The 22,047-nt window shown below is 34.8% G+C and overlaps 1 protein-coding gene and 1 non-coding gene across 15 annotated transcripts in view; one reads left to right on the forward strand and one right to left on the reverse strand.

The window, feature by feature from the left end:
* Positions 1–22,047, reverse strand: part of CEP290 (centrosomal protein 290) — an 88,967-nt gene that overhangs the window by 65,618 nt on the left and 1,302 nt on the right. For 12 of the 14 annotated variants that reach the window (XM_074325316.2, XM_074325313.2, XM_074325321.2 and 9 more), the window contains 9 exons: positions 21,120–21,189; positions 20,774–20,820; positions 18,267–18,410; positions 14,127–14,180; positions 13,213–13,380; positions 8,101–8,283; positions 7,329–7,418; positions 4,466–4,588; positions 3,555–3,678 (listed from right to left, as the gene is read on the reverse strand). In XM_074325316.2, coding sequence (XP_074181417.2) covers positions 3,555–3,678; positions 4,466–4,588; positions 7,329–7,418; positions 8,101–8,283; positions 13,213–13,380; positions 14,127–14,180; positions 18,267–18,410; positions 20,774–20,820; positions 21,120–21,189 — 1,003 coding nt within the window. The remainder of the gene's footprint in view (positions 1–3,554; positions 3,679–4,465; positions 4,589–7,328; positions 7,419–8,100; positions 8,284–13,212; positions 13,381–14,126; positions 14,181–18,266; positions 18,411–20,773; positions 20,821–21,119; positions 21,190–22,047) is intronic. The other 2 variants (XM_074325318.2, XM_074325317.2) reach the window with 1 other exon arrangement.
* On the forward strand, positions 5,006–5,131 carry LOC141570301 (U6atac minor spliceosomal RNA). Its single transcript, XR_012494306.1, has one exon. It is a non-coding gene; the product is annotated as a U6atac minor spliceosomal RNA (small nuclear RNA).

Genomic DNA, 22,047 nt, shown 5'->3' on the forward strand with positions numbered 1-22,047 from the left:
GAAAGACTGCTAGGTTTATGCTCCCAATATTCAACCTACCGTTTGTCTACTGTAACAGAACTATGGATTTTCAGTTGGACACACAGCCACTTGAAATAAACATTAAATTTCCATTTATACTCCGGCTGCTATGTGTGGTCACGTGACTAATGGGATGTAAACAGAAAGGCCATGTGCATATATCAAGAAATGTTTTTAAAGGAAAGAAGAGAATCTTTCTTTTCTCCCTCCTCCCTCCTGCCAGCTGGAATAGGAATATTGAGGCTGGAACTCAGTCTTCTTAGAACATGAGATGGAAACCACATGCTGAGACAGGCAGAGTAACAAGATACAGGGGGCCCGATACCTGGTATCTGTGCAGCTCTCACACTAAACCTCAACTAGTTGCCTTAACTTTGTTTATATCATGGAAAAATACACTTTTTATCCTATTTAACCATTGTTACATTTGATTTTCTGTCACCTGCAGCTAACCTTAATCCTAACAGCAAAAAAAAAAAAAATTCCCTACTTGTATTTAAAATTTATTGACACAAACCATTCTGATATTCATCCATAATTAACATCTACTGATTTACAGGGCACATACTTATGCACAGGCATTTGCACTAGTGTGGGAGATCACATGTGTATCAGAAACAAGCCCTGCTCTCTGGAGCCAATAGCCTTCCTGGAGAATGCCAGAGGCTGTGTTGTCCCCGGGACATACCCTCCCTTTCTTCCACATGGCCGTCCACGGTATTTACCTGCCTATGCTTCAGTACGTGCCCTGTGCCTCTTGCCCCCTCTGCCTCCATCTTGCTGTTTGGGATGTGGATGTGAAGGTAAAGCTCCACTTAGGATGAGGCAGATGAAGGCAACACCCTTCTACTTCAAATTGGAATTTCCTAATTCTAGGCCACTGCACAAGTGAGAATAAATTTCTATCTTGATTTTGCCAGCATTTGCAGATCTGTCTCTGATAGCTAAATCTAATCCTAGCCAATGAAGGGAGAACATCATTAGCTGTCATGTTTATAAATTACACACCATCTGTGACTATGGACTGACTGACTAAGGTGTCATTAGGTAAGACCCCTTCCTTATTCAATAGCAGAGATCAACTGTCACTTACTCTCCTGGTGGCTAGGACATGCAAAAACCATAACATCAATCATTGTTTTCAAGTCGTTGAAGATGTTAAAGCATAATTCTAATACATAATATGTGGGCCTTAATGCTGCTCAACAATCACACTACATCTCCCCAGTCTATTCATTCTTCCAGATGACCACTTCATACTTTCTCTTTCTACTCTCTTCTCAAATGTCTGATATGTCTTCCCTTATCCACACTTTCAGCTGAGAACCTTGCTTCCTGTTCACTGAGAAACCAGAAGCATCAGCAGAGAAGTTCTACAGGCTCTCACCATGAGGGCATCTGCCCAGCCACCCGCTCCTGTTACCACGGCTGAACTCTGCTCCTAAGGCTGACTACTGCACCGCGACACCAGTTTACCATCCCACTGCCTTCTGCGGACATTGCTCCAGAAGTTCTCTCTCTCCCCTGCTTCAAGTTCATCAACTGATTCTTCTTTAATGGATCTTTCCTATTAACCTAGAAACATGACTATTTCTCCCATTTTAAAAAGAAATATACTTTCTTCACCCTTCTTCCCCCTCAAGCAACCACTCTATTTTTCTCCTTTCCTTCATAGAAACAAGTCCTCAAGAGTCTCTACATTTGTTCTATTTCTTCTTGAACCATTTTCTCTTGAACCAAAAATGGCCATGCTAAATCCAATGGTCAGATGATTCCCAGTGTTCATACTGACTTGTCAGCAGCAACAAATACAGCTCTGACCACAGTTGCTTATTCTCTGCCTCGATTACATTCCTTACGTGGCTTGTAGGACTCTGCATGCGCCTGGTTTTCCTCCCATCCCTCTGGCCATTCCTTTTCATTCTCCTTTGGGTGTTCTTTTCATCGCCTCAGCCGCTAAAGTAAAAGTATTCCAGGGCTCAGTCTTTAGAGTTTTTACTTCTTAACTAACAGTTTCTCCCTTGATGATCTCAACCAGCCTCATGATTTCAACTATCATTTTTATACACATAGCCTAGATTGTTCTCCTGAACCTCAGACTTGTATGTACAAGTACCTACTTAACACTTTCACGTGGATGTCTAAGAAGCATCTTAAACTTAGCATGTCCTGTTTAACTAAGTACCTGACCATCTCTGAACCTTTATCTTTCCACAGCCCTCCTCAGTGTTCAGACTAAAAGTCCTAATAACTCTCTCTCTCACATCCTATATCTGATCTGTCAGCAAATTCCATTTCTATCACCTTCAAAATACATCCAGAACTGACCACATCTAATAACTGCACTGCTATTATCATGCTCTAAGCTACCATCACCTCTCTCCAGAGGTTGTTATTATTAGTATCATTATTAATATTAGTACAATAGCCTTATAATAGGTCTCCCACTTCTGTTCTTACCACTCTGATACTCTTAAAGCAGACACAGCCTAAGGCAAATTGTATCACTCCTGTCTTCAGCAACTTTCTTTGGCATCCCTTATCACTTAAAAGCCCAAGTCCTTACACTGAACTGCTCGGCCCGTATATGGCCGCTGGTTACCTCTCTGATCTTGTCACCTATTACTGTCCCATTTACTCACACTGCTCCAGCCATAAAGGCTTCTTTGTTGTTCCTCAATCATGCTTGGTACACTCCTGCTTCAGTGCCTCTGCACCTGTCCTCACAGCTTGGGGACATCTGCAAGGTTCACTCCCTCACATTTTTAGTCTTCGTTCAGATATCTCCTCAGTGAAGCTTTTGCCTCACTATCTAAATTACAACCATACCACCAACTACCACCACCATTGTTTCACTTACACTTACGAAAACCCACATAGATTCACTCTGTGGTTTCCCTTTGTGCCTTATTTTTTATCTTCAGCAATTGTAATACATATATCATGAACTTATGAATAGATTGTATTAATGTGCTTTCAAATAACTACAGTATGGAGTGCTGTGGATTTCCACTGAGGTTTACAGGCTTATATTCAGAGGATAAGAAGAGTTAGGCAAGGTATTATGACCCAGGATAGGGACAATGTGATATTAAGTTGGGTAAGGATAATTCAAATAATGACAAGTCAAATCACTTCTGAAAACTATCTGCAATGCTGCTACATTGATCAAAATCTTATTGTCTTCCATTCTAGTATGTTCATTATGAAAAGAGAGTTAAATAAATATATTCGATTATATCACCATTTTTTTATTTCTTTCATATAGCCAATCTGGTAATAGAGGTTAATGTTATTTTCATCAGAGAAAAATTACAGAAAATATCTCCATCATTGACAATGTTAAACACTAATAATACATGTAAAGTAGTTAATAATATCATACCATTTTTTGAAAATGTGATAAAATTCAAATAGAAAAAAATCAATAATATATCTATTGACGTGACATGATTTTATTTTAATAAAAATAAAATACTTTTAAAATGTAACAGTATATAAACTAACTATATACTTACAAAATATTCAATTACCTTTGTTTCTTTGGAGCTCGTTTTTCAAATCTTCAATAATAGAAGTGGTTTTTTCCATTTCTTTTGTATATTGTTCTACTTGTTCAGTGAGCATCTTAATTTGACTATCTCGTTCTTGTATACCCTATAAAATATTTTTCAATATTACATATCATCTCTTTATGAATATTAACATATTTTATAAGTAAGAAAAAAGGTAGGTCTTGCTTTTTTAACAAGACTGTAGAATGTATTTTTTGCGGGTCAAAACTATGCCTTTTACTGTTTTGTATACCTCAACTGCACTACATGTTAGGTACACTGCTGTCACTCTAATACTTAAAGATGATATAATGGCTAACACTCAGAAAATAGGAATTCTAGAACTCTCTAACATCTGTGGCTTCTTATGACTCCTTTATGTTGCTTTTCCTCATCATCCATCCAATTCCATCTTTTTACCATTTTGTGTGTTTTGCCCTGTGCCGTCTCTCTTACTCCACTTACGTTTTTACTAACCCTGCAGTACCACATTCAAAAATATTGTGCCTTGAAATCGTTTTTATTCACCAAATACTTCCCAAATTTCCTTCTTTCTTTTGGACTACATTGTACAGAGCACAGATAATGAAAATTAATTTATTTCTATATGAACATATTTGCACTAAAAATGAAATTCTTACGTAGTTAAAATTATCCAAATCTACACAATGAATGTATTATCTGCCTCAAAGTAGAAAAATACTCAAAATAACTCTGTCCCTAACTTGAAACTTAATTCTAAATTTTTCACAGGACTTCAAGAGATTTTATTATATATTCAATAGTGCAAGCCACTACATTAGGAACAGGTGACATAGTAAGACTAGTTCAAAGTTTCATTGCCAACTGTAATAAACTGGTTGATAAAATGAATTTTGAGAAGGTTTTACCTGTTGCAGAGCCATAACATTACTTTTATCAGCATCAAGCTGGGCATTTTTCAGTTTCTCCCTCAGGTTATGTAACATTTGCTGATACTCAATAATTTCATCATCTTTAGAAGACAAAATTAACTAGAAATAAACAAAATGGAATCTGTTACATAAGAAGAAAATGAATACACCATTCCTCATTTATGATAAATACTCTATTAACATATACCATTAGGGGACTTCAAGAAAACACAGGCAATAAAATTATTTCAAGTGAGAAAGTATCAGGAACTACTGAAATAATCACTGCTCCTTTCATATGTACAACCTGAAGTTCAAATAAAAGTGATTCAAAAATATACACTAATTTTTGCATTTTTAGGAATTCAACTTTTAAATGATCTCAAGCTTTCAAAACCTATTCTTAAAACAAGAAGTTATAAATACCTCCATGCAATTACAAAAAGTTTTGTACAAGTAATCTTTATAAAGAAAACTTTAAGATGCCACCAAGAAGCATAAAATATTTTGCTTCTTTAGATATAAAGGTATCTTGTAGTGTTGTATAAAAGGAGAGGTGATAAGCCCTCCCCTTGACAAAGATGGAAGAGGCCCTCGGGCCTGACAACATGCATATGGTTAAGGCATTGCCACCTATTTCCTGGCATCTAACTATCGTTTTTTTTAATATCGGACTGCATATTTGAAAACAGCTAGGAGAGATCTTGAAAGTTCTTATCAAAAGAAAAAAAATTGTAACTATGTATAGTGACGGATGTTAACTGGACTTACTGTGGTGATGATCACTTTGCTATATATACAAATATCAAACCATTACATGGTATACCTGAAAGTAATATAATGTTGTGTCAATTATACCTCAATTTTAGTATCTTGTGTTCTCCGCTAGTAAGACTAAATATTAACGTCAATCTATAAATTAATTTATAAATTTAATACATATCCAGTAACAAATATTTTAAGAACTATTTCTATAATTTGTATTAAAAGCACGTTTATAAGGAAGAGTCTAAAAATGGAAAAATGAGAAGAGCTTTCGCAAACATGTGAACATAACAATTAATTAAAACAAGTGCACATGGTTAGACAATAGATTAATCAATGTAAAAGATCAATCTTTTTCTAACTTGAAACTTAATTCGAATTATTTTATAGGTCTGGATGGTGTTAAGAAACTTCAAAAGATTTTATTACATATATCGAGTAGTGCAAGCCACTACATTAGGCACATGTAATATAGTAAGACATAGTTCAATGTTTGTCCTAAAATACATTCTAATTCAACGGGAGTTTTGTATTTAATAAAAATGGAACTGTATTTCTGTAGGAGAATGATAAACTATTGTTTTGGACAACAAACTTGCCTAGTTAGTTCATCCATATCTCACTACTTCAAAGATGGAAATGTAAAAAATTAAACTAGAAGATACTAGAAGAAAATATGACAAAACAATGTTATATTCAGAATCCTTTCTAATTATGATGCAAAAACCAAAGCCATAAAAATATAATAAATTTAACTACACAATATATACATAAAAAAATACTTCATAGCAAAAAATATCATTAAGCACACAAGTGACAAACTAGAAGAATATACCTACAGTATATATAACAATTATACTTGTAGCAATTTATTCTACATATATACATTTTCAAAATAACGAACATGCAAAGATATTCATTAAAACACTGTTTCCAACAGCAAAATTGGAAATCTCCTACATGTCACACAAAAGGAAATCAATTAAGTAACGTATCTACAAAGAAAAATGATGCAGCCACTAAAAAGAACAATACAATACGATATGCACTGATATAAAATAATGCTTTTAAAAAAGATATTAAGTAAAAACAAAGTGCAGAAGAATACCTTTGCTACCATCTCTCTCTCCAAAATAAAATATGGTAAAACAAATTTTTTTCCCAAGGGTTGGTAAACTAGGGCTTGCAGGTCAAATATGGCCTGCTACCTGTCTTTTAAAAGATTTATTGGAAAAGAACCATGCTTTTTCATTTATGTATTATCTATGCTGTAATAGCAGAGGTAAGTATTTATACTAGAGACCAGAGGGTCTAAAATATTTACTCCCTGGCCTTTTACAGACAGTTTACTGACCTTCAATTGACTCTATAAGCCTCATTTTCAGACTTACTGCTTTTATTCAAAATATAGATTATCTCACTTCCCCAGATAATCAATTTTAACAGTCAATAAGTTTTAATGTGGACTGCTGGAAACATAGACTATAAAGGTGATAGCTTTCATAATTACAACTATTTATACCGAATCATTTCAGACTTTTATGAAAATATATATTCTTACAATCCTAGCTTCTGATATGATAGGCTGGGGGATGGAGCTGGGGTTGGAGTGGTGAGGAGAAAGGGTCCTTTGAAAAGATATGTCAGGAAATTCTGAAAGATCCCTTTCCTTACTCTCATTCCCACTGATGCCAATAGTTTGATTAATCTGACACAGAGGGCAAGTCAGAAAAGCTGACTCTAAACTAAAATTTAATATGGAACTAATGTATACAAGGTAACTATGACTTATGTAAAAAAAATAAATTCTATTTAGAATTATCTATTTTAGATGATAAATATATTATATTTTAGACTTAGATTTCTATCAAAAAGTTTAGTTTCGAGTTTAACTCATTGATATGGAGGAGCTCATTCAATAACAAATAAGCTAGACCACCATGCAGGACGGTCCTTAGAGTTATTTAATACACTTTTTAAAATGCCTAATAAAAATGTCATTAATGATTATGAGGCCTTTAAAGAAAACTAAAGACTAAAAAATTGAAACTTAAACTACAAATGAAAATGACACTATATCAATTGAAAAAAGCACCTTCCATTCTTCTACTTTTGCATTAACAGCTTCCATGACTGGATCATCTTCTTCATTTTTTGCTTTCAAAATATCTGTAAGCTCCTGAACCTAAAAGGAAACAATTATTTCAAAAAATGTTGAAAATCAGTGCAATATATATACATACATTTATTATTTATGAATATTTACACATGCATTACACATACACAACCTGCACGTGCATACACATATATGTATATATACTAAAATGCATATTCATTATTGGAGCAGTACTGTAGTAAGTGTTGACATTTAGTGGTTTCTGCATCTTTACAGTTGTATACTTAGTTTTCATTACTAGAGAATTATATTTGTAAGCATTACTGTATTTCCTTAAATAAGTTTAACCTCATGTAAGTAGTGAACAACGTATTGGTTTCTTTGCTATTCATAGTATATTTATTTTATAGTGTAAAATTAAACTTTATGGTCCATATAACTTCTAAGAGTCTTTAGTAGAAAAATTCCCATAGTTCCTACCTTTGCAGGACTGTTATCTATCTACACATTCATTCAGGTATCACCTATGTACTCTACATGGCAAGAATTATGAGGTATGTGTAAGGGAATTAGAGAAACACATATGAACAAATGTATCAACCCAGCAACATACTACAGTATAAAATGACATATTATAGCACAAGACAAAAATTCATGTCCTAGAAAGTTAAAATACCATCTAGTTTCAAATAAAGAGTAATGAGGCAATATGAAGTCTGCACAAATAAGTTAGTCCAACAGGAATACTTACTTGAAGCCGATAATGATCATTTTCTTTCTTTAATTGGTCCATTATATTATCTGTCTGATGTACAACAGCTTTCATTCTACTATATTCATCAGTCATCTTCTCCATTTCCTGTACGGACTCTTCTAGATTTTTTCTCATTTCTTGATTCTGAATTTCAATTTTCTCATTAGCTTCTGTTAAAGTCTAACAAAATTACAGACACTATGGTTAAAAAACTATTTAAGAAACTGAAATTTAAACTAAATTAAGTTAAATGGAGAGAGGCTTCAGGTCAAGATGGCAGAGTAGGTAAACGCTATGCTCACCTCTTCCCATGACCTCATCAAACTTACAACTAAACTACAGAACCACCATCACTGAGAAGTGCCTGAAGTCCTATAAAGAAAGATATAGAGAAACTGGTAGAAGGGGTGGGGACGAAGAAATGGCTGGCCCTACACCCACATGTAGTGGTTAAAACATGCTAAGGACATCTTGGCTGCAAAGGTTTCCCCTGAGGAGTGAGGGGCCCCCGCCCCACATCCCCAGGGTTTCAGTGCCAGGAAGCGATGTCCCCATAATTTCTGGCTGTGAAAACCAGCAGAGATGGTGGCTGAGTGAAACGGAGAGCTGCCATAGTCCCAGGTGTTACTCTTAAAAGGCCCACACCCGGACTTACTTGCTGATGGACTCACTCATTCTGAGCTCCAGCACTGGGGCAGTAGCTCAAAAGGCACCAGGGACATATGGGGAGGAACTGGCTTCAGAGTGAGGGCTGGAGGGCCAGCTTTCTCCCAGACTGAAGTGCTGGCAGAAGCCACTGTTCCTCTGTTGAGCCCTCCCACCACCCAGCCTGTATGCACAGGTGAAGATGGGCACCATATCTCAGTCTCCATTACCCTAGCTAATACCATTCATCCCACCCTGGTGATTCCCTGAGACCTGGCCCTACCCAAAATGTGGGCCTACCCAAGCCACTTCCAGTGGCTTTTCCATACAAACGGTATGTCTTGGCTCATGCTGCAGACTTCCCTAAAATCTCTCCAAGGTTCACAAATCCCAAACAAGCCAACATTTAGCCTCATACCTCTTGCTAAGCAACCCCAAGTCCAGGAATAGCATTAGCCAGCCTCAGTTAGTAGCTTCGATTCTCCTAGGCACCTCCAAGTGTAGCACAAGTGGCACCCATCGGCAGATCACTTTGTAGTTCATGCCAAATGATCCTGTGCAGGGCACAGGCAACGGCTGACCTTGGCCTGCATGAGTCCCTTCCAAGAGGCTCTATAACCAACACAGCAGGTGGCCAGATTCAGATCAAACTAGACCACTACCCAATCACCTTCACAAATGATACAACCAAAGGGCAGGCTAGGCAGGCACCAGAACCCCACTAAAGCTAATCCTGCTCCATAGGATCAACCCCTGTGCAACAGCTCCTCCACTGTAGTCACAGCCAGTCTCCATAACCGATCAGCCTAAGGTCAGTCCCTCCCACTGACATGCCAACAGCAACCAAGGCTCAACTACAACAGGAGGGCACACACAACCCACACAAGGGACACCCCTGGAGCACCCGGCTCTGGTGACCAGGGAGACTGCATCCCGGGGCTGCACAGGACACCTACTACATAAGGCCACTCTACTAAGACCAGGAGACAAGCACCTCTACCTAATTCATAGAGACAAACACAGGGAGGCAACCAAAGTGAGGAGACAAAGAATCATATTTAAATGAAAGAACAAAACAAAGCTCCAGAAAAAAGAACTAAACAAAACGGAGACAAGGAATCTATCAGATGCAGAATCCAAGAACACTGGTTACGAGGATGCTCAATGATCTCAAGGAGAACTTCAACAAAGAGATAGGAAACATAAAAAGGGAGATAGGAAACATAAAAAAAGAACCAGTCAGAAATAAAGAATACAATAAGTGAAACCAAGAATACATTAGAGGGAATCCACAGTAGATTAGATGAAGCAGAGGATATAATCAGCAATTTGGAAGATAAGATAGCAGAAAACACCCAATCAGAACAGTAAACAGAAAAAATAATCCAAAAAATGAGGATAGTTTAAGGGGCCTATGGGACAATATGAAATGTACCAACATTTGCATCATAGGGGTACCAGAAGGAGGAGAGAGCAAGGAATTGAAAACCTATTTGAAGAAATAATGATGAAAAACTCTCCTAACCTGGCAAAGGAAATAGACATACAAGCTCAGGAAATGCAGAGACCCCCAAACAAGATGAATCCAAAGAGGCCCACGTTAAGACATGCTGATATCATAAACAAAATGCCAAAGGTTAAAGACAAAGAAAAAATCTTAAAAGCAGTAAGAGAAAAGCAGTTTGTTATGTTACCCACAAAAGAACTCCCATAAGGTTGTCAGCTGATATCTCAACAAAAACTTTGCAGACCAGAAGGGATTGGCATGAAATATTCAAAGTGATGAAAAAGCAAGGACCTACAACCAAGATTACACTACCTAGCAAGGCTATCATTTAGAATCAAAGGACAGACAAAAAGCTTCCCAGACCACAAAAAGCTAAGGAGTTCATCACCACCAAACCAGTATTAGAAGAAATGTTAAAGGGACTTCTTTAAGAAGAAGAAGAAAAAAGAAAAAATATGAATAATAAAATGCAACAACTACATATGTATGAACAATTACTTTCAATGTAAATGGATTAAATGCTCCAATCAAAAGATAGGGTGGTTGAATGGATTAGGATACAAGACCCTTGCATACATTGCCTACAAGAGAATTCACTTCAGATCAAAGGACACACACAGACTGAAAGTAAAGGGATGACAAAAGATACTTCATGAAAAAGGAAATGAAAACAAAAAAAGCTGGCGTAGCAATACTCATATTACACAAAATAGACTTTAAAACAAAGGCTGTAACAAGAGACAAAGAAGGACCCAGTAATCCCATTTTTGGGTATTTATCTGAAGAAACCCAAAACACTAATTCAAAAAGACATATGCATCCATATGTTCATTGCAGCATTATTTACAATAGCCAAGATATGAAAGCAATCCAAGTGTTCATCAATAGAGGAATGGATATATATATATATATATATATATATATATATATATATATATCCATTTGAAGAAATGGATATACATATATAAAGGTACATATATACAATAGAATATTACTCAGCCATAAAAAAGAATGAAATTTTGCCATCTGCAACAGGGATGGGCCTAGAGGGTGTTATGCTAAATGACCTAAGTCAGACAGAGAAAGACAAATACCGTATGATTTAACTTATATGTGGAATCTAAAAAATAAAAAAATAAATGAACAAACAAAACAGAAACAAACTCATAGATACAGAGAACATGTTTATGGTTGCCAGATGGGAGGGGTTATAGGGAGTTGGGTCAAAAACGGGGAGGGGTTAAGAAGTACAAACTGATAGTTACAAAACAGTCATGAGGATGTAAACCATAGCACAGGGAATATAGTCAATATTAATAACTATGTATGGTGTCAGATGGGTACTAGATTTACTGGGGTTATCTTATAAATTATATAAAGGTATAATCACTATATTATTCACCTAAAACTAATATAATATTGTGTGTCAACTGTAATTTAAAACTAAAAAAAAGTTATTAAAAAAAAGAATAGAATTGGGTATTAAAAAAAGAAAAATATGGATTGAATCAGATCAGAAGCTATCCTTATTACCAGCCTTTCTGAAATGGGGTTTCATAAGAGATTTAATTTCAAATGTTCTATGCATCTACATTGGTACTAGCTATGTGTCCTTGGGAGAATTGAAAAAAACAGTCTCTCAGATAATTTTCTGTAGAGCTTAATTTTGTCTTGGAACCCTGGTGGGGCAAAGCTGTTTGTCATACCTATATAAGTGTTTTCACCAATCTTTAAGTAAGAGGGCCTGGTAATTAATATTTTAATCCCACTGAATATGATTTGAGGTTACTTTTGCATAATGATGCTAAAGTTACCTAATGAGAACTATACCTAATTTTCTACCCATTGTCTGGATTCAGTTATTCTTTCATTATATCCAGTTTCTCATACGCTATGTATTGCTATAACCTTTTACTTTCTAAATTTCAGTCAAATGTATCAACTCCTCTCTTTCTACTGATCTATCTAAGCTACCTCTATATCTCATCTCAGCTAAAACAACCTCCATCTAACTGGTTTCTCCTCATACATTCTTACATCCTTCTGAGCCAGTTCATACTAGGCAGCAGTCAGTATGATTTTCAAAATTATTTCATGACACACACACACAACCCAAAAAAACCTTCAGTGACTTTCCATAGATAATCAAGATCCTTAACCTGGTCTATAAGACCCCAGGTTGTCTGGCTCCTAACCAGCCCAGCCTCAACTTGCACCATTCGTCCCTCACTCTCTGTGCTTTGGGAATAATGCCACTGCCTCTTCCCCGCTTCAGATCAGAGTAACAATGTACACGATTTAAAAAAAAAAAAAAAATCAAACAATTCAAGCTTATAAATGTAAAAACAACATTCTTCCCCATCCAAAAAGTAATTTATTTTAACTTAGCTACTTTCTATGGTATGAATGGTCATATTTATAAATAATAAGCTTATATGGCTATTTTTTAATTTATTCATTTTAAACAGTATTTATTTCCTTTTATGGTAGATGAGTATTTGACTATTCCTCTACTACTCCCTCATCTGTTCCTATACTTCGAATACTGTTAATTGCCATTTGTTGTTAAACTATCAAACGAGGTTTATTATATTAGATTATGTAAATGAAATCCACTGCAGAACTATAATTATTAATTAAATAAAATCATAAGCATTTGATGAAGAAAACATAATTTTTTATAGCTCTTTAGTATCAACAGTTGTTGAGCAATTAAATCAAATTAAATATCAAGAAAACCGTACCTAAGAATCTTAGTTCTTCTTAAACAACTCCCAAGATATGCATATAAAAATAATGAATTTGAAAGATTTGTAACTTCAAAGATGCAATTATTTCACATTTTACAAGCACATAACTGCAGAATGGAAAACTATGGAATTTAAATGTAGGGCTAAAGACTACATTTATGTCATAACAAAATTAAAGTTTTATAATAATCATTGCTTTAAACTGACTTTTATCCATTTTACCTGAATTTCCTCCAGATATTGAACAAGTTCATAGTTTTTTTTAGATAATTGTGATCGGTAGTCACTGTCTTCTCCTCTTCTTGATAAAAGTGTTTCTTTTTGTGAATCTATTTGTTTCTGATAGTCAATAATATCTTGACGAAGTTGTTCGTTCTGAAGGTAGATCAACACAATATTTTATTAAGAAACTATCCAGAAAAACAAAATTTCATCTTGTAAACAGTGATTTCAAAACATATCTTTATAATCCTAAGGTTTCACTATCCTTAAAGCCTCACCTTTTTCTTTAGACGTTTGTTCTCCACAAACGGACAGGAAAAAAGTCATTAGAAATGAGAAAAGCAATATAAAATTAAAAAATAATTTGAAATTAAACAAAAAAAGAGAAATTTGAAGAGAATATTATTTTAGATAACCAAAGAAAACAAGAATATTAATCATCGACAAAAAAAAATAAAGAACATCTTGATTATGTTAAAAAGATAAGAACTCCTATCAGGATAAACAATGTATAAACATTATTTGGCTCACAAGAACCAAATAATAATTAGAACTGACAAGACTTCAGGAGAAACAAAAATTTTAAAAGAAAGCTGGATAAAAATAAGAGAAATAAGACAGGAAAACTGTTATATATTCAATTAGCAAACTAGTAAAGAATAGCTTATAAAACAGAAAGCAAGATTTATTCACACAGACTTAAGAGATGAATGTAGTACCTAATGGCCTCATTTCTCGATTTATTTTCTATTTTCCTGAGACAAAGTCATATAATAAAATCAGCTAGTTTGAAAACACCACTTACACGACTCCAGTTCTGGTTACAGTATAAATTTATGAAAACTTTTTTTATAAGTATCTTTGTTGAACCACCACAACTACTAAAATTTTTTACCAACCTCTCTTCTTAATTTGCTGTTTTCATTTTCTGCTTCCTCATTTCGAAGAGCCAACTAAAATAGCAAAAAAATAAGATAAAATTCAGCAGTAATTCAATATCATGTCAGGTTTCCAACTTATCAATTTAAGCTTTAAATCCTCTCCAATAATGTTTAATTACTAAGGACTACATGTCAACCCAAGACATAAATAAGACAAAATTTTTGAAACTGAAGAATTAGGAAGGATAAAACAGGTTAGGTTTAAAAGATTATAAAAACAAAAACTCTAACCAAAGGATACAAAAAATAAAAAACATTATCTCCTTCCCCTGCCCAAATCTTAATAATGAGTAGTGTTCTGCCTGAGATCTATCATTTTGCAATTGTTCTATGTCAGGACTAGACTATTCTTTGTTCTCAGTGAACATTAAATTACTTAGAAATATAAGGCAGTACAACATAACAGTTAAAACGAAGCAATCTGAAATCAGACTGTCCTAGGTTCATATCCCTTGTTCACCAATTTCTAGCAAAGTGTGAACAAGTCATTTAATATCTCTTAAACTCAGTTATCTCATATGTTGACATAAAAATTAAGTGTGATGTATATAAAGTCCTTAGCACAACGTTCAGTGCATAGAATAGCAAAAATATTTGAAGTGTCCTCTTTACATATAAATGCTTTCATTTGTGACTCTTTAGTTTCCCGAAACAGGCAAATATTATAATCATTATCATAGATCACCTATTGTCCAAACCTCAATCCTCTTATGACCTTTCACTTTTCTGCTTTCCTTCCTACTTCAAGAAGACAGAATCCTAATGATGTGCAACTATAATATACTTAAAAGTCTATAATAAACAGCTAAATGCACTATGTGATCCTTGATGGAAACTTGGATATTGGGTGGGGAGACATTACTGAGGACATTACTGAGCCAATAGAGAAAATATGATTATGGACTAGATATTAGATAACACTATCGAATTAATATTATATTTCCTGAGAGAGAGAGAGAGATCTGTGTGTGCAAAGACACTGACAGAATAATAAAGCAAATATGGCACAATGTTAACAACTGGTGAACCTATAGGAACAGTATATACATGTTTTTCTTACGATCTTTATGAAGATGTGCAAGTTTTCAAAATTAAAGTATAAGGAAAGTTCATAATAAAATGCAATGTGCTATACAAATCTTAAAAGCTTACATGTTGTTATTTATTATTATTTTTGTTATTATTATATGGCAGTTAAACAGTTGTTTTGAATTGAAAATTTTTAACAAGAGATGTCAAGAACTTAACACTAACACATTTAACACTACTGATGCTCTTTTTTCCCTTGGTATTTGAAACATCACACTCTTGATATTTGTTCTTTTTTTAGCTGTTCCTTGAAGCACCTCTTTCTATTTCATTAGACATTTCTATATCTCAGTGATCTGCAATTTCTATGGCTTCAATATCTAGGCTGATAACCCACAAATCCTTATCATCTACCCAGTGTCTCTGTTGAATTCCATATCCACAGATACACAAAGACCTCAAACTCAACATGCACAAAACTGAAATAACAATTGCAAGCCTTATAAATTCCTCTTGTGTCCCTTTTAAAGGAAAGGCAGTCTCCACCTATCCGGTGGCCCAACACAGAAAATTAGGTGGACTCCTCATCCATCCTTCTTCACCGAATTGGTCATCATGTCCACGTATATCTACATCTCTCAAATGTGTCTATGTTCCTTATCCCCCTCAGTCATTACTTTAATCAGTCCATCATCACACTTGCCTGAAATGTCTCCTTATTCATCTTAGTCCCCCCTACAATCAACTCTCTACAAACAGAGTAAAATTTAAAAGTATAGAACTAATCATAGTATCTCTGTGTTCAAAATTCTTCTTTTAGAAAAAGGACCAAATTCCTCAGGGACTGGCTTTTGCTTATCTCTCCAGAGGATCACAGAGTTAAAAATGGAAGGCAGGACAGCACAGGGTTAAGAGCACAAACTCTTTAGTAAGTTTGAATTCAAATCATGGCTATACCACTTACTAGTTGTGTAACCATGCATGAGCCATTACCCTTATCCTTTCTGTCTCAGTTTCTTTACTTGTAACATGGGGAAAATGTCACCTATCTCATATAATAAGTATCAAAGGAGGAAAAATGAACTAATGCATGTAAAATATCTGGCACATAGTAAGGACTCTACGCTAGCTATTTTTATCTACGTTCTAGCCAAAATGAATAACTGTAGTTCCCTGAATACACCATAGTATCTTACTTCTAATTAGCAAATGCTGTGTCTTCTACTCAGAACGTCCTTTGCTTAACCACCATGTCATCCCATTCCTTCTGGCAGGCTAAGACCTACTTCAGGTCTCAGTTTACAGATCACTTCCTGAACCTCATGACTGATTTAAGTATTCCTCCCCAGAGTATCCCTGAATATTCATATATACTTATATATCCCCAGAATGTTGTATTATTCCTATGTATTATGTATTATTTTGCATTATTCCTATATATTCCTATGTATTATTCCTATATATTTATTATTGACAATGAATATCACTGAGAAGCAGAACATAGTTGCCCACTATTATCCCTAGCATCTACCACATTATCTGGCATGCTGTAAATACTCAGTAAAACTGAATGACTCATTAAGGGCAAAAGAGAAATTGCCAAAGCAACTCCTACCCACATTCTATCTCAAGGAACCTAGCAGCTATAAAGGTACATATGCCGTACATTCGGATTTTCTGTGTGTGTGCCCATGAATAAAGATAATACCTAGTCTAAGATATTAATGAACAGGTAGTTCTGATTAGCTAAGGTGTGTAGTATGAATGATAAGAAGTCGACTAACATATGGGCTAGACAGAAGAAAAATAGCACAGAAAACCACACAGACATCCCCCTAAGCAATTATTTGCCTGTATATCATAGGTTGGATCCTTTATGATTATTAAGAAATCCATAGATCTGTTATGTTCTATGAGTCTTATGCTCTAAAACCTCAATCCTAACCTTTAGGTGGCATTAATCCATACTTTTCCACGGCAAAAACTGTAGAGATAGCATAACTATTACAACTCTTCCAAATTATACAGTAAAGTAGACATATTAAAATGGGGATGCTTTTCCTTACAAATCAATTTATCACGGATTCTCTTTAAATAGCAACGCACCTAATAATCACTGTTGTTTACTTAAAATTTATAACCATCTATTTCCAAGAGAACAATGGATGAAATACGATTATCAGGATATAATACAACATTTATCTTCTACAGGACACAAAGGTAGGAAAATCCTCTGGGCATTTGGGATGGGACAGTTATGGGCACTAGGGATGGGACAGTTATGGGCATTAGGGATGAGACAGTTACCACAATTAGGCAGCAAATTCTGTACTAAGTTTACTGACAGCTGAGGCAAAATAAAAGATGTTATTTTCTGATAGGAAGTACAAATTTATTTACAAAAAACAATTTTTTTCTCAAACAAAATTTAAGTGAACATTGCACGAATTATTTTATAAATAACCAGGAATAATATAAGAGGTAATATCAAACTATGTTTGTATAAAAAGATAACATGTCATGATTTAAAATATGCATTGATTTATAAAATGCTGGCATCATACAACTTTTTAAGAACCTATGTTACATAAGGTGAGGTACACCTGAAAACAAATCTGATTGATCATTATTGAATACATGATTAAAAGATTAATTTCTAAGTCTAATACTAACATATAAATAAATATACCCCCCAAAAAAATATTTTCACCTAAAATGAACTATGGCAAATAAGAAAATCCATTTTTTTGAATCCCTATAAGTTTCTTCATACTAATTTTCCAGACCAAATCATCCACTTTATATAAACAATTCTAATGTCTTGAGAAAAATGACCTCCAAATATAGAGAATTGATCTCCAAGTCATATTCACTAGAAGTACCTGATCCATTATATTTTCAAGATGTGATGACAACACGAACTATGATATAAAACCTTAGAGATAAGGATACATCAATTTTCACATGAGTCATAAAAACTGATATTGCTACCAATAATTATAAAAAGCATAACCAAGAATTTTTTAAGTAAATTGAACAATTAAGAGTCATCAAAAAAATGTGCCTTACTTGTTCATTAACTTTCTTCTCTTTCTCCAACTCCTTTTCCATGTCCTCCAATTCTCTATCTTTTTGTTCCAATTGCTTTTCAAGTTGGCGAATTTCATTACGTAAAAACCTAGTGTCACGTCCACCTGCAGACTGCTGTGCCATCTTAAAGTAATAAAACAAAAGTATAAATTAATTCCATTACATTTGTGATTCAAATGAATCAACAATAAGTAATTATATTGACTTTACATGTGTATTATAATCAGCATCAGATGTTTAAAATCATGCTAGTTAAAGAAACACTTTTTAAAATTTAGCTTTACTTTGCAGGCTGACAGCCCCTTAAGCTTTTCCTGATCCACCCAGAGCTATGAAGAATTGATTGTCAATCACTCAGGACCTGTTATAGCCTCTGAGCTAAGGTACCAGACTAACCTCCAGTCACAGAACATAAGTGATGAATTATCTAGCTTCTCCCTGAGCATCAGAGCTCTGAAACCAGGCTACAAACCACCAGAGCTTCCCCCCCAGTCACTGACCCCTGGTGCTCTTAACTTGCCCTTTCCCTCGTACCACAGACTATTTAGACCAGTGTTATCCAACAGGATTTTTTAAAATAATGGAAATGTTGTCTGCACGCCAGTACAGTAGCCACCATCTTTATGTGGCTACTGAGCACTTGAAAATATGGCCAGTGCAGCTAAAGAACTGAATGTTTAATTTTAATGAATTTAAATGTAAATAGCCACAAGTGGTTAATGCTATGATACTGGACAGCCCAAACTTAGCTTATCTTGAAAGAAGCCAACGACATCCATTTTGCTTCACTTCCTGTTATTTTGGGACATGGTCCAAAACATCAAATCTTTTGGTCATCTTATCTGTCTCACATTGATCGCTTCACCATACAGTTCTGTTACCCCTCTCAACCAATTTTTTCTCATTCTTTCCCTCATTCCAAAAGCTTTCCATTGAGCTCTTGAAAATCCTTTCAAGATAAATTATACTTTACATCTTCAACCTTTTTACTGAATCATCCTTTCCAACTCCCAGCCTTCACTGCAATTGGCTCCGTTAGTATACTAATTCCTTTGGAAGTCCTTCAGTTGGGAGGTGCTCACTCACATCCCATGTACTTCGTGGTCAAGAGTGGGTGTTGATTCCAACTTGCGACTTCCACACTATCATTCCTCTACCACCCTATAAAAACTGCTGCTTTGAATCTCACATAATATCCCACTATCCAGTCTCTACCTACTCATGATAGCAGCCACCTACTAACATCCCAGTCATTCACTCACAAAATTCATTGAGGAATTTTTGGCATATGATTCAGTCTTTCATCAAAAGCCCCTCTAAGCAATTTCCATGTGTATACAACTTTCATTCTTAGTCTTACTTTTTTTTTTTTACTTACTTCTTGAATTCGGTACAGCCTCCTACTGCCAGGCCAACACCAGGACCTTGTCCAAACAGGAATATCTCCTACATTATTCCCACAATACCTGCCCTTTGACCTTCCAGGACCCTGCAATCCCTGGACTCCTCTTCTCCCTAACCTCTTCCTGCCACCCCATTCTTGGTTTCCTGGATTATTCAGCTAAGATTCCATAACCATCACTTCAATCACTTTATTACCAATGTCGCCAACTGCCCCATCCTTCTATTCTATAGCAGCTCTCTGGCCAAACAGTAACACACAATGGATCAGACTTCAAAATTCACTTAATAAATATTTATTGAGATGGTTGATATTTCCCTAGACACTAGATATACAGTAGGGAATAAAAAATAAATCACCCAAGTTCACAGAGTTAACTCATAGAAGAATCAGAATTTGAACTCAAATTGTCTGACTACAGATCTAGCAATCTCCAGCTCATTCTTCACTATATCTCAAGCTTTATCTGACTTCCTGAAAATTTGACCACACATCTCCCACTCTTAATGTTAGCAGATCACCTTCTCTTCATCCTCTCAACTTCCAGGCACTAAACCCACAAACAACGGCTTCTGTAAACATCCATTCTTCCTCCCTTCCTCTTACAAAGGAAAGAGGTCCTTCTTTCTTTTAAGACTAACCTATTTGTATCACATTCCTCCCCACATTTTCAGGAATCTCAATGTATTCAGTTCCTTAACAATACTTTCATATTTTGGATCCCGGCTTTCTCAAAAGCTACTTCTACTATACCCTCTGTCACTATTCCTCACATTCCAATGTGCCTTGCTCCCCCTCAGTTACTAGTAATCCTTTGTGTATCTCTCTAAACTGTAAGCTTCATGAGGTTATTGAATGTTTTTATTTTGTTCACAATTAGATGACCAATTCTTAATAGAATTTGTAATAGGCATGAAAAATATATATTTTACATTTATTACATTACTGAACAAAGCAAATAATTATAAAAACAGTGTCATTCTCATAATTTTTCCAGCCAACAATTATCAAAATTGTCAAAATAATAATTCAAAATAATAAAATTAACAACAAATTACACCATAGGGAATATGAAAAGACATACCTCCAGTTCATTTTCCAATTTCATCACTTTAGTTTTTAATTGATTTTCTATTTCAAAAAAAAAAAAAGAAATGTTTCAATTGGTCAGATTTATATCAAAACAAGCTTTTAAAAATTTTTCAATGAAACTATTTTTAAAGAGCCCATCGTGACTGTAAAAAGATAATATAAGAGAAAAATAACAAATTTATACCAGACCCGTGAAGTAGGAGTTCTAGAAACAGCTTTCAAAATAAATTGACTATATACATTTTACAGACTTACATCAAAGCAAATTTCTCTATTGCTTAGTGAATAAATGGAATCCACTATCTAATATCATAATAGACTTTTCCCAAGGCATTTACCAAATTTTGCTTGTTCTTCTCCAGCTTTTTCAACTTCTTCCAAAGCTAGCTCTACTTCTTGAGCTTTCATCTAAACAGTAAAAAAAAGAAAAAGTGACTTCAATATGCCTTTATACTAGAATGCAAGCACTGAAAATAAGGATTTTATTTGCAATCCCAATACTTAGTGTCTGCAATGCCTATCACATGGAGATCTTCGGTAAATATTTGTTAAATGAATACATGCTTTTCTTTCTTAAGATTATAATTTCTAAACAGTTTGAAACATCTGTGATTCCTCTTTTTCCTCAAGTCTTATATCCAGTATTGCAACTTTTCCTTTGTTTTCCATTATCTTTTTTTTCTATTCTTTTCTACTATATCTTCTTTTTCTATTCTAATTTTCATTATGCTAGTCCATAATTAGAAGTCTAACCTCCTTCATCATGTTATGTCTAAACAGCTTCAATTCCCTTCAGTGTGTCCCATTAACATACTTAGTTTAGCCTTCCCAAGCCATATTTTTGTATCTATCATTGTGGCTCAAAAACCTTTAGTGGCTGACAGCATAAAATACCACTTTAAGTCCTTGACAAAGCTGTAAAATTACATATACCCAACATTTGTTTCCTCTGTGACCAGCTATAAACTTTCTGCACTTGTCTCCTCAATATAAAGAATATACACATTTCCCATTACGTTTTTATTTATGGTAACCTCTAGCTCTAGAATCTCCTTACCATTACACCCCTGCCTTCCACTTACCTAAAACTACTCATCACTCTTTGACCTTTATGAGGTCTTCTCACACTTAAATCTCTTCCTTTCCTAACAAATCCCTATAGTAGTCATCTGCATTTTTCATTTCTACCTCATCACTGTTAACATAATTAACATAGGCCCTCCCTATGTTATTTTTAAACATACACCTTCTGTTTCCCCCACACAT

The sequence above is a fragment of the Rhinolophus sinicus genome, chromosome 1, assembly GCF_057876585.1.
Source record: "Rhinolophus sinicus isolate RSI-liver-muscle chromosome 1, RSI-T2T, whole genome shotgun sequence".
In the NCBI taxonomy this organism is placed as follows: domain Eukaryota; kingdom Metazoa; phylum Chordata; class Mammalia; order Chiroptera; family Rhinolophidae; genus Rhinolophus; species Rhinolophus sinicus.